The sequence below is a fragment of the Lycium barbarum genome, chromosome 1 (assembly GCF_019175385.1).
Source record: "Lycium barbarum isolate Lr01 chromosome 1, ASM1917538v2, whole genome shotgun sequence".
NCBI classification, from domain to species: domain Eukaryota; kingdom Viridiplantae; phylum Streptophyta; class Magnoliopsida; order Solanales; family Solanaceae; genus Lycium; species Lycium barbarum.
This window is the reverse complement of record NC_083337.1, coordinates 167031956-167048118: the sequence shown is the minus strand read 5'-3', so window position 1 is coordinate 167048118 and position 16163 is coordinate 167031956. Positions and strand designations below refer to the sequence as shown.

At 33.1% G+C, this 16163-nt stretch overlaps 2 protein-coding genes and 2 long non-coding RNA genes across 4 annotated transcripts; all 4 read left to right on the top strand.

Moving 5' to 3' along the window:
• Positions 1–206: 206 nt before the first annotated feature.
• On the top strand, positions 207–8296 carry LOC132626439 (uncharacterized). Its single transcript, XR_009577294.1, has 3 exons — positions 207–321; positions 429–486; positions 7898–8296. It is a non-coding gene; the product is annotated as an uncharacterized LOC132626439 (long non-coding RNA).
• Positions 6067–7059, top strand: LOC132626431 (uncharacterized). Its single transcript, XM_060341297.1, has 3 exons — positions 6067–6339; positions 6423–6510; positions 6842–7059. The coding sequence occupies exons 1-3, from the start codon at positions 6099–6101 to the stop codon at positions 7008–7010; spliced, it is 498 nt and encodes a 165-aa protein (XP_060197280.1). The 5' UTR covers positions 6067–6098; the 3' UTR covers positions 7011–7059.
• Positions 8297–10949: 2653 nt separating the features above from the next.
• LOC132626425 (uncharacterized) lies at positions 10950–11465 on the top strand. Its single transcript, XR_009577283.1, has 2 exons — positions 10950–11083; positions 11178–11465. It is a non-coding gene; the product is annotated as an uncharacterized LOC132626425 (long non-coding RNA).
• A 1226-nt stretch (positions 11466–12691) lies between these two features.
• Positions 12692–13442, top strand: LOC132605932 (17.7 kDa class I heat shock protein). The gene has a single exon (XM_060319213.1). The coding sequence runs from the start codon at positions 12789–12791 to the stop codon at positions 13251–13253; it is 465 nt and encodes a 154-aa protein (XP_060175196.1). The 5' UTR covers positions 12692–12788; the 3' UTR covers positions 13254–13442.
• Positions 13443–16163: the final 2721 nt, after the last annotated feature.

Sequence of the window (16163 nt, the reverse complement as noted above, 5' to 3'; positions counted from 1 at the left end):
AACTCAATCGAATGAAAAATTGACAAAAGCCTGGAAATTGAAAGAAAAGAGATAGTGGGTACTTTATATAGCTTAGATTTCACTCCAGCCTTCCATGAAAATTGATAATAACCCAAAGCTCATTTTACAGAGCACCTTTTTTAGAAGCATTTGGATAAGGAATATGGGTAGAGAATAGAGTCGAAGAAAGATTGAACAGTGATGAAACATAATAGTGTTAATGTTGTTTGATTTCTGCCATTACTATAAAGTTGGAACTTTCTTTATGTTATTGACAAAGTTGGTTGAATGTGTTGGTGAAATTTCTTGGTTGGATTTTAGGTAAATTTCTCATCTTAAATTCTTTCTGCCTTTTAAAAAATAATAATAAGTTTTATATATTACTAATAGTTGGATTGCTATATTTTGTTTGATCTTATTTGCTGTAGGTTTAACTTTGTGTTGCAGTGATTGTGTACATATGTGTGTTCAACCTCTTTAATTTAAGTAAGTGTCACTCTTCTGCATTGTTAGATTATTGTCAAATTGCTTCTTCAATTTATTTTGTCATTACGGGATTTGGTTGTCTCTTTATTTGTTGTTTATTTAATTTGAGTATAGAAAATATGTACTCTACATTCGTTTGAGTTGTTTTCTTAAAATTATACCGTCAAACTAAATATATCGCACTCATTAAACTGTTTTTACAAAAAATATTACAAAAATTGCAGCAATGTAAGACGATAAATGTAGAAAAGATCAAACCTCTGAAACCATAAATGCTAAGAGAAGAGCTAGGGAACGGGAGTCATATAAACTAATGTCACCTGAAAAAAAAGGAAGCATGTTTAGCCCGACGGCGGGAGTTATATAAGTTAATGGCGCCCGAAAAAAAGGAGGCATGCTTAGCTCGACGACGAGAGTTATATAAGCTAATGACACTTGAAAGAAAGGAGGGATGTTTAGCTCGGCAACGAGGAAACAAAGCTGAAATAAAAAAGCAGTGTCTGCATGACAATTCAGTTCTAGCTAATTCAGTTAATCCATCATCTTTTGAAGTTAGCACTTCTTTCGCAGAGCAGGCTTCGTCTATTGTAAGACGGTCACTGCTTCTTGGTGAAACAGGTTAAGCAGTTTTTCTATAATTTCTGAATTTAATTAAAAAAATAACTTAAGCTAAAAAGTTTTGTTTATTGAATAAACAGGATCGTCGTCAGGCACAAAGCCTACACATCATGGTAAAAAGTCAGTGATCACTACAAATCAAGGTTGGTTCCAACCGTTTCACTAAAAATAATAATTGTCACACATTGCTTAAATTGCCTATTATTTTGTGCTTACGTTAAAGTTTAATATGCAGAAAGAGTTAAAAAAATAACTTAAGCTAAAAAAATTTGTTTATTGAATAAACAGGATCGTCGTCAGGCACAAAGCTTATACATTATGGTAAAAAGTCAGTCATGACTACAAATCAAGTTGGTACCTTAAGTAGCGCAGAAGCAAAAACCAGCTATATTAGCTTGAAAGATGTTCCGAATTGTGGATTTTGTGGAGCCAAAAAGTTTGAATATGAACCGCCTGCATTTTGTTGTAGTAATGGTTCGATTCACTTAATTTCATATCAAATGCCACAAGAGTTAAGAAATTTGTATTTAGGAAACACTGAGGAATCAAAGGAATTTCGAACTTACATTAGAACATACAATAACACATTCGCTTTCACTTCACTCGGAGTAACTTATGATAAAAATTTAGCAAAACGAACTAATGGAGTTTATACCTTCAAAGTCCAAGGACAAATGTACCATTTTATAAATGATTTGGTTCCAACTAATCAAAGGGCTAAGAACTTACAATTGTATTTCTTTGACAGTGAAAACGAACTGCAAAATCGAATGGCATGCTCAAACAAGCTTAATGAAAAAATTGTGAAATCTTTGATGGACATCTTAAGGTCTTACAATCTCGCAATTTATTTACTCTAAATTTTTGAAATCTTTAATAAACATCTCGCAATTGTCTAATTTCTGCATTGCCCTTAGATGTGATGCTGGTCTAGATCAACGAATCTACAACTTACCAACAGTTTCAGAAGTTGGTGGGATATGGGTATAAAATGATAATAATAATTGTGTATCTGCACCACATATTCGCATATATACAGAAAGTAATAGAAGTCAAATAGTAAATTACTATTATGGTTGTTATGATTCATTACAATATCCATTACTATTGCCTTATGGTCAAAATGGATGGCACTGTGGCATTAAAAAAATAAAACCTTCAAATGTGAGACCCAACAACCTAATGTATTGTGAACACGAAGAATTGCCCAATGTAAAAAATATGTGTTCAATAGATGGTTTTCTTCATATGGAAGCTGAAAACATGCAAAAAGGAAAACGCAAAAGAAATACTATTTCTTGCCATGAGTATTATTGTTACAAACTACAAATAAGAAATGATGAAAATATAATTTTGCATTCTGGAAGATTATTTCAACAATATGTAGTAGATGAATGGATTAAAATTGAAAGTCAGCGATTAGATTTCGTTTCGCTTAATCAAGATTTATTTAGAATAGATATGTTAGAAGGACTCTTAGATATGTTACGTCATGGCGAAAGAGAAGCTTCGCAAATAGGTAGAAATAGATATCTTCCCCACAATTTTACAGGAGGACCACGAAACATGTGTCGTCGATATATGGATGCTATTGCATTGGTGCAACGTTTTGGAAAACCTGATATATTTTTGACTATGACATGTAATCCTACATGGCCTGAAATAAAAGCTAATATCTTACAAACAAATAAAGTACAAAATAGACCGGATTTAGTTAGTCGAATATTTCATGCAAAACTAGAAGAGTTAAAAAAGGACATCTTAAGAAGAAATATATTTGGTAAAGTTGTGGCATTTATGTATACTGTAGAATTCCAAAAAAGGGGACTTCCACATGCTCATTTTCTCATCATATTAGATGAAAAATACAAGTTATTGACTCCTGAAGCATACGGTAAATATGTTTGTGCTGAATTACCAGATCCTGATACCAACCCTGAATTATATGCACTTGTGACAAAACATATGATTCACGGTCCTTGTGGTGCATTAAATCCAGCAAGTGTGTGTACTAGAAAGAAAGGGTACTGCAAATTTAAGTATCCAAAAGAGTTTGCTGAACAAACAACCAAGGGAAAAAATTCATATCCAATTTATAAAAGACGAAATACCGGAAAGAGTGTACAAATTAGAGAACATCTAATTGATAATTCATGGGTTGTTCCTTATAATCCATCTTTACTTTGTAAATTTAGCTGTCATATAAATGTAGAGATTTGTTCAGATATAAAAGTTATTAAATACATTTATAAGTACATCTGCAAAGGACATGATAAAATTGCGTTTAATGTACATTCAAATGATACAAATATAGAAATTGATGAAATAAAAGAATATCAATCTGCTAGATGGGCATCGCCACCAGAAGCTACATGGCGTATATTTTCTTTTCATATCAGTGAAATGATTCCAAGTGTATATCACCTTCAAGTACATTTAGAAGGACAACAATTTGTTTCCTTCAAAAGTACTGATAACATTACTATAATTCTAAATAATCCTACGATCGGAAAAACAATGTTGATAGAATTCTTCTTGATGAATGCTAAAGATGAAGATGCTAAAAACCTTAATTTACTATATCGAGAATTTCCAGAATACTTTGTGTGGTCAACAGATAAAACATGGTCCCGTCGCAAGCAAGGAAAAGTTATTGGTCGTGTTGTAACATGTCATCCAACAGAAGAAGAAAGCTATTATCTTAGACTTCTACTAATGAATGTTAGAGGACCAAAATCTTATGAAGATTTGCGAACTGTAAATAGAATATTATACAATACATTTCGAGAATCAGCTGAAAAAAGAGGATTCTTACTTTGCGATAACAATTTGATAGAATGTATGTCTGAAGCTATAAGCTATCGAATGCCATACAGTTTGAGGCATTTATTTGCTACATTATTAATTTATTGCAATCCTACTAATCCAAGAGAATTGTGGGAAAAATTTGAGAAACCATTGTCTGAGGATTTTTATAAATATACCAACTTAGGCACACGAGATATACGTTTTAGAGTATTAAATCATATTAATGATATTTTACATTCAATGGGTCATGATATCAACGAATTACAACTTATACCAGAAATGATAAAACGCCCTGAGATAGAAAAAGAAGCTAAAGATGTTCATTTCGAAAGAAGTATTAAAGTTAGTGAACAAGATTTATTATTAGAAAAAAATTAAATAACGATCAAAAAAGAGCTTACCATGTCATACTTGAAAGAATATTTTCAAACAAATCGGGTGCTTTCTTTATTGATGGCCCCGATGGAACAGGCAAAAGCTTCTTATATCGTGCTTTATTAGCTATTGCTAGACATAGCGGGTTCATAGCTTTAGCTACAGCAAGCTCAGGTGTTGCAGCTTCACTCCTTCCCGGTGGTCGAACTGCTCACTCACGCTTTAAAATACCTATTGACATTGAAGAAAATTTTAATTGTAATATAAGCAAACAAAGTTCATTAGCTTCTTTGATTCGAGACGCTAAGTTAATTGTGTGGGATGAAATCTCAATGGCAAAAAAGAAAATGGTTGAGGCTTTAGATTTACTTTTAAAAGATTTAATGGAGACAAATATACTATTTGGTGGAAAAGTAGTTGTTTTTAGCAGTGATTTTAAACAGACCCTTCCCGTTGTACGTAGTGGGAAAAAAGAAGATTTTATTCGTGAGAGTTTATTGTGCTCTGATATTTGGAATCAACTTGAAATACCTAATGCGAATTGACATAAAATATGCGTGCAAAAACAGATCCTGCTTTCTGTGAATACCTAATGCGAATTGGTAATGGAAGCGAAAAGAAAAATACTCAAGGAAAAATTACAATTCCTCATTCTTTAATTATTCCATTTACTTCCGAACAAGAATCCTTGCAGCTTTTATTTAGAGTTACTTATCCCAACTTACATGTACATCATTCATATGCTTCATTTATTACTTCTCGCGCTGTTTTAACAACAAAAAATGACTTTGTTGATGAAATTAACAATATGTTAATAACACAATACCCAACCCCTCCAAAAATTTATTTGGCTATTGATGAAACAATTGATCCAAAAGATCAAAGCGAATATGAAGATTTCATGCACAGTTTAAATCCTGTAAGTTTACCTCCGTACAAGTTGACATTACAAAAAAATTGTCCAATTATGTTATTACGTAATCTAAATCCTTCTGATGGTCTATGTAATGGAACTAGATTAATATGTAACGATTTCAAAAGTCATATCATCAGTGCAACAATATCAAGTGGTGATTTTAAAAACAAACATGTATTCATTCCACGAATCCCTCTCCTAACATCGCAAGATGAAAAATTACCTCTTCAGTTTAAAAGAACACAATTTCCAATACGATTATGTTACGCCATGACTATAAATAAAGCGCAAGGTCAAACGTTAGATTTTGTTGGTATTTACCTACGTGAGCCACCATTTTCCCATGGTCAATTATATGTCGCTTTATCACGAACCAAAAATTCTAACTGTGTCAAAGTATTAATTAGACCATCTACAACTGAGGACAACGACGATCACTCTACTTATAATGTAGTCTATGATGAAGTGATTGAAAAGGCTTTTTCTGTGGATTGAGCCTATCATTTGGTACAACACAATAGTTGTTATTTACCTTTTGGTACTGTATAAAACATTGTCATTGCTATCATTTGTTAATATAACATATATTGTATTGACATCTGTTTGTTACGTAATTGCAAAATAGATTGAGATGGCAGTTAAATCTACTATCAAGTCAATCACTCCAAAAACTGAGGATTGGATATGCAAAATTCAAGTAGTAGATATATATCCTCCCAGAGACAAGAAAGACAAAAGTGGAAAATACCAACCGATGCTTTTGCAAGACGAAGAGGTACCTTTATCGCTTTTACACTCTATAAACTATACATGTTTCCACAATTTAATCACAATCTTATGTGCTATTTGATTACATGAAAATCAAATTCAAGCCATCATTTGGAATGTTGATATAATGCAATTTGACAAGTATTTCAAACCATTCCAAACATACCTGGTGTCAGTTGCACAAGTAAAAGAACCGAATCCTGCATATGTTAATCCATTCAACAAATACATTTGGACAATTGACAGAAATACTATTGTTGAACCAATTGAAAAAGTCATTCCTCCAGATAATCCACTACCACCGCCAACACGATTGGCTATCACCCCTTTTAAGGCTATTGAGCATCAAATGAAAGATTTTGAATTTGGTAACTAAAAAACCTTCAATATCTCATTTGCAAATTCACACTCTATTTTTTACTTATTCATTTATTGTTTTTTTTATCTAAAGATGTCCTTGGACTACTTATTAATGCTGGACTTGCAAGTAACGCATCAAATGGGAAGAAATTTCAGGAATTCATCATTATGGATACTCAGTAAGTCTATACTATCTTGACTATTGCCCAACTAACTAATTTCAATATTCACTTGTTTTTACATCATTTTATATTCTCATGGTAGCAATTATTTGCAAAAACATCTGTTCCACAGAATAAAATTGAAATCAGATTTCAGAATTTTGAAATAGATAATTGGGACTGACCGAATTACGGTTCACATAATTGTCAAATGTGTATATTTTACTATATAAAGAAAAAAAAAGATTAGTTGATCATGAATAGAACTTTCTCTTTACTATAGTCAATTTGTTTTGATGAAGTTTACATCAATTCAAATGGTTAAACATCTGCTTTGTATCATCCACAGAAAAAGGCCTAAAAAGCTAACACTTTGGGAGGACTCTGTCGAACATTATGGAAATGAACTTTCAGAGAAAGTGAAACACTATCCCGTCTTTCTGGCTAGAAGAGTGGTAAAATCATCATCAGGTAAAATACATGAAGAATTATGGTTTTTTTTTTCCCTAAACACTTAACAATTAACCAAAAATAAATATCCATATCCATGCAGAGATATGGAGCAGATACAACACAACAATACTCTTACATCCCACATATCCACAAGCTACCACATTAGCTGCATGGTAATGACAATACAATTTTTATAACAATTGTTTCCGATAACTTATTTAGACTCTTCAAAAATATGCACAAGTGTCTTAATTTTACAGGATTCAACTCAGACGCAACAACATTTTTGAAACTACCTTTTTTGCAGGGCCAAAACAATTCAACGACAACTCATTGAGTACACAGCTAAAAGCATGTCCCAGAAGGCACTCTTCTTTTTGTTCTCTTTGAAGAAGAATCAATATTCATATCCGATATCCAAATGCAGCCACAGGTACATTCTGTTTAAAACTTTAACAGGGGGTGCAAAACTTTTAAGATCAATAGTATCAATATAAAAATTACTAAGTTGTTTATTATTTCCATTTGAAACATTTCTTATTCAGAGATTATTTATTGCATATTTGTTTTCTAGAGAAAGGAAATAATACATTTTAGAATTGAAAAAAAAAAACCCTATTGTTCATTTTGGTGTAAAAAGGCATTGGTATTTAGCTTCATTTGTTGGCTCACTGGAATAACTATGTTGTAAGCTTTTAAATTGCCTTCATTAAACAGGAAAAAAAGAGGCACAATTGAGCTTTTGAAATGATCTGTCTTCATTTTGGTTATAATAAACTGGGTCAAAACTTATATTTTTTGTGTCAACATACTAGGATGACAATTCTTGATCGTTTGCATGAGAATTTAAAAGTTTCTAACATAGCTAAATCAATTTGTATAAAGCAGTAGTGAAGTTCTTTGCCACTATTTTTTCACTCAACAAAAACTAAATCAATTTGTTAATTTACAGGGACAAATATTCTATATTGACGGTCAACTTTCACTGATAAATGAAGACCAACATTTTTGCTCCATGGCGTGCTCAGATTGTCAATTGCCATTTTTAAGAACTACTACACCAAGGCCAATCTATTGCATCCAGTGTGAAAGATCCACCCAACTTATTCCCAGGTATTACTGATAAACATAGCATCGACAAATATTCAACCTTTAAAGAAATACTAAAAGACGTTTACACTTACATTACTCAACTCAACCGCTGAAACTACTATGAAACTACTTTATTCGCGTAAAAATAAAAATAGGAGGAGGATCTTATACCATAGATTATATCATACAATAAAGACATATAATTACCATTTATATATATGAAATTTTAAAGACTATAATACTCTACGAACATTTCCCGAACTTCATTTATTATTTCCTAGAAATATTTTTAAGTTTATATATCTAAAGTTGTAAAGATTATCACGTTTTAGGCTTGGAATATGATCGTTCAAATGATGTTTACACATGTTCGAGAAGTCTTATTAGTGCATAAAAATAAAATGATTAACATATTTTGGGCCCGTGGTGCCACTTATTAAACTTGAAATTGTTTTTTTTTTTTACTTTATGACAGAATCCAATTTGAAGTTATGGTCATGGATCACACTGGTAGCACAGTAGCCTCCATCTCGAATCAATCAGCAACGAAGATGTTGAACCTCACTGTACAAGAGATTTATGACATCTGCCATGCACAGGTATTTTATATCATCGAATTTATAAACTTATGACAATCATCATGACTAACTAACTTTTTCTCGCTGTAGAGAAAAGCACTGCTTCTTGACAATGCACATAAACAATTGGGACGAACGACTTTCAGAATCTAAATGAAAAGATTATTTTCCAAAAATCAAGATAGGCTAGCTATCATGAATTATGAGGAAAAAGAACCTACAAACCAACCATCACCAACTGCACCAATGACCAGCACTGCTGAAACAAGCAAGCGCAAGGCTATGGAGATTAGCTTCGACCGAACGAATTAGCAGAACCTGCCCAAAGACACACCTTCCAGCACTAGACAGAAAACAGAAACCAAGACTCCTCTCAAAAGGGAGTGAAAGCTACTGGAAATGTAAGTCTTACAATTTCACACACAACTGAATCTTCTCCTTACTTATTACCGTTATTAAAGTTACCATTATTTGGTTGTTTATTTTCTGCTATACTAATAGAAACTTGATAAAAAAAAGTTGGCAATGGCCAACAGAAATACATAACAGATGCTTTTCATTCGCTAAAAACAACTCTAATTTTAAAGTTGCAATTTGATGTGTTGATGGATCTCTACGGTACATCTGGAACATATGTGCAAGATAGAAAACCTGTGGATAAGCAGCGATACTTTGTGTTGTTTAGTTGGCATATGGTTTATCTGAGTAATTAGTGTTGGCTCATAAGGTTTTAGTATAAGGGCGGTGTACCATACATTTGCCATTTTTGAATTCCATATATTTTTATGAAAACCACACTGATATAAGTTCTGAATAGACGTAAAGAGATGTTCTTACACTATTGTTAGATTAAGCTATTGGTCTATATGACAATTGTCATGCTATTTCTGGAAATTACTGCTGCTATTTCAACATCCTTTCTCTTAATATTTGCCCAAATTTCTTCCACTTCTCTTCATCTTCATTTTTTTTGTTCTTTCTAAATCTCTGTGTTAATTTGAGTTATGTTGTATCAGTTTGTTAACATTGGAAAGTTTGATGGGTATATATTTGTTTTCTTCTTCTTCTTCTTCTAATTCATGGACAACATGGTCACTTTAAAGTTTAAGGGATGTTTATGGTATCACAAGTAAATGTGTCAGAAAGACAAGTTACAGATGTACTGATCTAGCTGTGAGGTATAGGAATATTGAGCTTAGGGTCCTGAGTCATTTAGAAATTTTTTAAACACTCGCAAAAGCAGAGTGGAAGAGTCTTTTAGCCATGCGAATTTACATGCAAAATTGATCATAAAATACTGAAGAACTCGCAAGTTATTGAAGCTCAATAATGAATTCGTAGAAACTTGAATGGTTGCCTAATAAGAAGGCGGGTCTGGTGGGATACATTTTTCTGTTGGACTGGAATAAGCCACTAGGTCAGCAATGTTTTTTCTTTACCCTTTTCTATATTTGAAGGTGTAGCTGGCGTATTAAATTTCTCATAGGATCGCGATAAATAGTTATTATTACAACAAGTTATATGTTCCGAACAAGAGCATATGTTTGGCCTCTAAAATATTGCATATTTGGAAACCAAGGGATTACTCTTTGCTGCTCTCTGTTTCAAGAATTGGCTGATTTAGATACGTACAGTTTAGCCCATTAATGATACATTAATGTTCCTAGGAAGAGCTGTAGAGTAGATAGTAAGTTTTATGTTGTATGCTTGTGCAGTGCATATAGAAAACTAACTTCTTTCATTACTTGAACAACTAGAGACATTAAAGACTTATAATTTAGATCCCAAAATGAGAGATTTGCTGAATATGCTTCCTTCATTAGTTTCAAAACAGAGATAGCCATATAGTGAATCAAAACCTTGGTCAGAAGTCCCTTATGAATGTTGATTCTCGGATGGATCTTCAAGCTGTTGGTAAATCTGACTGCTTATTCGACAATCTTTAAGTTATACTGATATATACCAGTGCGTGATGATTTTGAGTTTGTTCAAATTTCAGTTTTGGGGGTTGAAATAGAACATAAAGAACTTAATTTCATAGCTTAAGAAATGAAATTTGTGAAATATCTTTGAAGTTGGTCGTGCCTTGATGTGGGATGATATCAAATCATACAAACAAAAACCATGCACAAATTAAGTTCTGCACATTTAAGTAACAGGATTCTATTACTCAAGAGGTCACTTTAAAGTTCCATTTTTTTTTTAACTGTAATTGGTAGTTTTTTTGGGAGAAATGATGTTTCAGTTTTTGAAGTTTTAGGTTACTCTGGGTACATGGGTAATTTGTATACTTTAAACATCTACATTCCTAACCAAACCTAGCATCATTTTGTTATCAGGTTTTGCCAACAAGTTTTTGGACCATATCTTTTTGCCAATGCACTGTTAAGCTACTATCTTTTTGCCACAAGACTGCCTTTTTGAAAAGCTACATTACAACCATATGTGACGCCCCCTGCTTTAAAAAGGTACATGACACAACTAGCTGAATTGCACTACTACTACACTCTTTACATCCATCACTTGAAAACGTGCATTAATTTTAACAACAAATTTCTACAGGTATTTTGTCAACCATGGCGTTGCACAACTACAACATGCAGGATTACTACTAAGTACTTTTTCTGTAAATATGTAGTATAAATGATGTATATATGACAGTGCAATCATCAATGTAACAGACAAATGTATATATGCATAAACAGTGCAAACTTATTTTAGTTGTCTTATACTATCTTACCTCATTACTTACAATAATCTTCTTACTGTTGGATATTTTAAATCATCCCTAAATATTGTCAAAGTGAACGATTTTTACGTTGGTTTTGGGAAGAGCATAAATTGATCAAAGATTTGCTTGAACTTCTCATTTCTTTGAAAGATATCTTAAACCCGCTAAAAAAGTTTGTTTGAAGAACCTTGGTTGGTGAGTTTGGCCTGTAATATTATGTTTATCTAACTATCATTTCTCATTAGATGCTTACCTTCATATTTATTCACTTTCATCTTTTAGGATATCATGTATCGAATTATGCATCACTGATGCATTAGTAAACCCCTAGATATTCTCTTTTTCAGGATTTATTGTTACTTACAATATCGCTCGTGTAGCTACCCTTTACTTGCACAATTTCATTCACCTAAGATGTGACTTAAATCCTAAATGGCAATAACTACTTTAACATTAACCATAATAACACCACCCAATAATAACATTATTCAATACATAAATTTTTACAATTGTACACAATTACATATATATAAATACATTATAATTCAAAGTGTTGGGCCCGTTCGCAGCACGGGCATACATCCTCTAGTCCGTAGATATAACTGATGGTCGGGTTACTTGAATAACATCTCACCTTCCTCAGATAGCCAACAAAAGTGATGGGCCGTTGTAAAAACTTGGGCCGCAAAAGAAGGACAATTTGCACGATTATCCTTCTTTTGGGGTGGTCTTTAATTTTTATCCCTTAAATTGCTGGTCTTTAATTTTTGTTCTTCACTTAAAATATTCTGAGGTTTTGGATTTGAACTCCGGCTTAGTCATAAAAATAAAAATCGCAAGGCAAAGCTTCCCGAAAAGTCTGCCGCATTTAAGGCATAACTAAAAGTGTGCCGCATTTAAGGCATACCAAATACGGCATACTTTATCTTATAAGATAGATTTTTCGTTATGCCTTAAGGCAACATCTGCTGCATAAGACAAACTTTAGTTATGACTTAAGGCAAACTCTACCGCATATGGCGGATTTTTTCCAAAGTCTTGCCTTGCGATTTTTTTTTTTTTTATTGAACGAAAATTTGAACCCAAAACATCAGAATATTTTTTACCACAGGATAAAAATTAAAGACACAACAATTTGAGGGACAAAAATTAAAGACCATTGCCTTTGAAGGACAATCCGCGCAAAAAATTGGCAAAAGAAAGCTACTGTAACAAGAGAGAGGCCAATTTCAATAGTTCACTAATGGACCTAACGGGATTTGTCCAGAAAGTTCTCGACATCTGCTTCTGGAATATCTACATGCGTTAGAAATAATCTCAAACAGAAGTATCGAGAAAGTGCTAAACACTGCTATAAATTGAACCATCAAAATTGAAAGCAAACAGATATCCAAATTCAATCATCCAAGCAAACACAGAAAATTCTCAAAAGCTCACTGAAAATGTCACTAATTCCAAGAATCTTCGGCGATCGACGAAGCAGCAGCATGTTCGATCCATTCTCAATGGACGTGTTTGATCCTTTCAGGGAATTAGGCTTTCCCGGTTCCAATTCACGAGAGACCTCTGCTTTTGCTACCACACGTATCGACTGGAAGGAAACTCCAGAAGCTCATGTGTTTAAAGCCGATCTTCCAGGGCTCAAGAAGGAAGAAGTGAAAGTGGAGATTGAAGACGATAGGGTTCTTCAGATTAGCGGAGAGAGGAATGTTGAGAAAGAAGATAAGAATGATACGTGGCACCGTGTGGAACGCAGCAGTGGTAAATTTATGAGAAGATTTAGACTTCCAGAGAATGCTAAGATGGAGCAAGTTAAGGCTAATATGGAGAATGGAGTGCTTACTGTTACTGTTCCCAAGGAAGAAGTGAAGAAGCCTGATGTTAAGTCCATTGAGATCTCTGGTTAGACGATTTGGCTGAAAGTATATATATATATATATTATTTGTATGTTGATGTGTAGATACGAAGTAATCTATGGATTGCGTAGTAGAAGTTTTTTTTTTCGTTTTGGAGTCGTCTTTCTGTTTGGCTATTACCTGCTCAATGTATTTTCCTTTACATGTGAAAAAATGTACTAGTAGTATTTCTGGTGCCATTCTCTGATCTGTTCAAATCTTTTTATGTTACCCTTTCTTTCTCTTTTATTTCCATGTTCTGCTTAAACATAGAGAACAAATAATGAATATTGCCAGGAAATTGGAAAAGATTATAACAGCAATCTAGTAGTCCCTCCGTCTCATGTGTTACTTTTTATTTTTTGAGAGTCAATTTGATTAAATTTTAAATTAAATTGAATTAAATTAACTCGATATTTTAACATTAAAATTTACATATTTGAAAACTATAATTTTTCATATTAATTTGATGAAAAAATAAAAATAAATTTTAAAATGATGGTTTTTTCATATTAATTTGATGAAAAAATAAATTTTAAAATGATGGTTAAAATTTGAAGCGAAAAGTGCGGCATAAATTGAGACAACGGGAGTACTTGTTATTATGCGAGTATGTGCATGTAACTAGTTGAAATTATTGGGTTTGCCGTATTTGGAAGGAGTTTGAAATTAATCATCAATGAATGTGCCTCACTCGGTCTCAAACTCTTTGAGTAAGTTGTAACTTGTACATACATATAAACTCTATTTCACTTAATTCTTGGAATTGTAGAAGGGCGTGATCTTATGAGCACCTTAAAAGGATTAATAGCAATTGCCAGACAGAATCGGTTAGAAGGATCTTATCAGCACCTTAAAAGTTAATTGCTGATTACCTCAGAGAGGTAGATGTTGAAACAAAATGGAAAACTTAATTTGATGTAAGCATTGTATAATGTCAGAACTGCTTTACTTCTCATAAAAACTTATATAGTTTAGGTGGTGGTCCAATCCACCCAAACAATAGCTACATATCAAGCAATAAGATCGAATATATATATATAACACAATGAAATGGAAAGGGTCGTTATCCTAACGAGTTAAGACAACAGCCTCGTTCGTTCTGCCAGCAACAATACAATTTCTCCTGAAAATGTCATACACTAGTGACAAAGCACAAACGAGCGCTTAGCTCCCAATCAATATAACTTTTAGTTTCTGATATTAGGTAGGACTATTTTATGCTACCTTATAAAGTGACATCAACACAAAATTAAAGCTGCATAAGCCCCGAAAAACAGATATAGATGAAAGAGGGAAGATGCAATAGCATATTACACCAGTGAATTAATCAAGTCCTTAAAATTAAACACCAGCCAATCAGCTTTAGCTGCAACTGATTCTCGTAGTTGAACTCCTCCGTAGCAAACAAACAAGTCCGCACCACCTTGCATACGAGCTTGCAATAAAAATTGGAGAGAAGGGCGAAAGTTGTCACAAAGACATCCCGCAAACATGTCACAGAATAGTATAACAGGAGCAAACAAGTTTGATGTTAAAGCAACTAAAAAGACACGGCGTCTCTTTCCGTTATCAAGGGTTTCATCAGTGGTTGTGAACGACAGGCTTTTTCAATCTTTTAGACCTTCGTGTGTAGGAGCAAGTCAGAAAGATTGAGAAATAAAACCATCTGATCTAATTCGGTCTAAATAGGCCACGAGATGATCAGATGTTCTTTGAACATTTTCAAACAACTTAACAAAATTTGCATCAAAAGAAAAAGAAACACGAAAAACCTTTTTATTTTTGGGAAAAATTTCAAACAAATACCACATTTATCACCCTCATTTTTTCTTTTCATTTATGTGATCGAAGTTGATTGTCGAACGGGAGACAAGGATATTGGTTGCTTACCTCAAGATCAGTAGCACCATCACCGATCTGACCAGTGACTTGTATCCATGAGCCTGAAATATTTCTTAGCGTTATGAGCATCTTCAAGAAGTTTTGTTAAAATAAACAACCAAAATCACCAGCAGTCCAAACCAACCATTCTTAATTGTTGAACTTCAGTAGCTTTCCCGCCCTTCCTTGAAGTTGGCTCATTTTTATCAAACCCAGCATATTCTCCATTACTCCCAAAGAGTATTTGATTGGCAAAGATATTTTCAATTGGTATACCGAGTATTGATGCCACAGGCTTTAAGAAAGAACAATGGTTAGGAAATATATCGATAATACACCGAATTGCAGGATAAGCACAATTAAAAGGTTATAGGATGGGGAGATAGGATGATGACTAATCAAACTACAGTCATCAAAACACATTTTTCACCCAAATAACAGAAGCTAATAATTGGCTAACTAGCAGAATTTTAAAGTATAATTGGAATCGAACAAAGTGACACCCAAATCTTTCATCAAATTAAAGGTAGCTATTTTTTTGGAATCTATTCTTACATATGACATCTGGTATAGGAAGAAAAGAGAAATTAGGATGGTTTGAAGGATTAAGAGAATTGAATTTGGTGTGAGCAATTGTGATAGAAAATCCCTTTGAGTGAAAAAGTAAGGCTAATTCTAGCATTGGATTTATGTGACCTTGGAATGGACATGGGACTAGTACAATTCTCCCTGACCATTGTTTTTGCACTTCCATTTCTCTTTTCAACTTAGATATGGCTTTATGTTTAGCTAGTATTGAACTATATATTCTCTAATCTTTGGCAAGAAATCATGAGTGTGATTTTCAATCAAATTTTTCCAGTTTTTATATTGAGTGGTGAAAGTTCTTGGACACTTCAATGAAGCTGAATGAGGAATTCAAATTCCATAAAATGTTTATACAACATATATTATTTTTGTTTGATAGTTACAACTTACCACCACCACTAGCTAATGGGTGAAGACTTTCTATCATTCTATGTTATATGAAATGACAA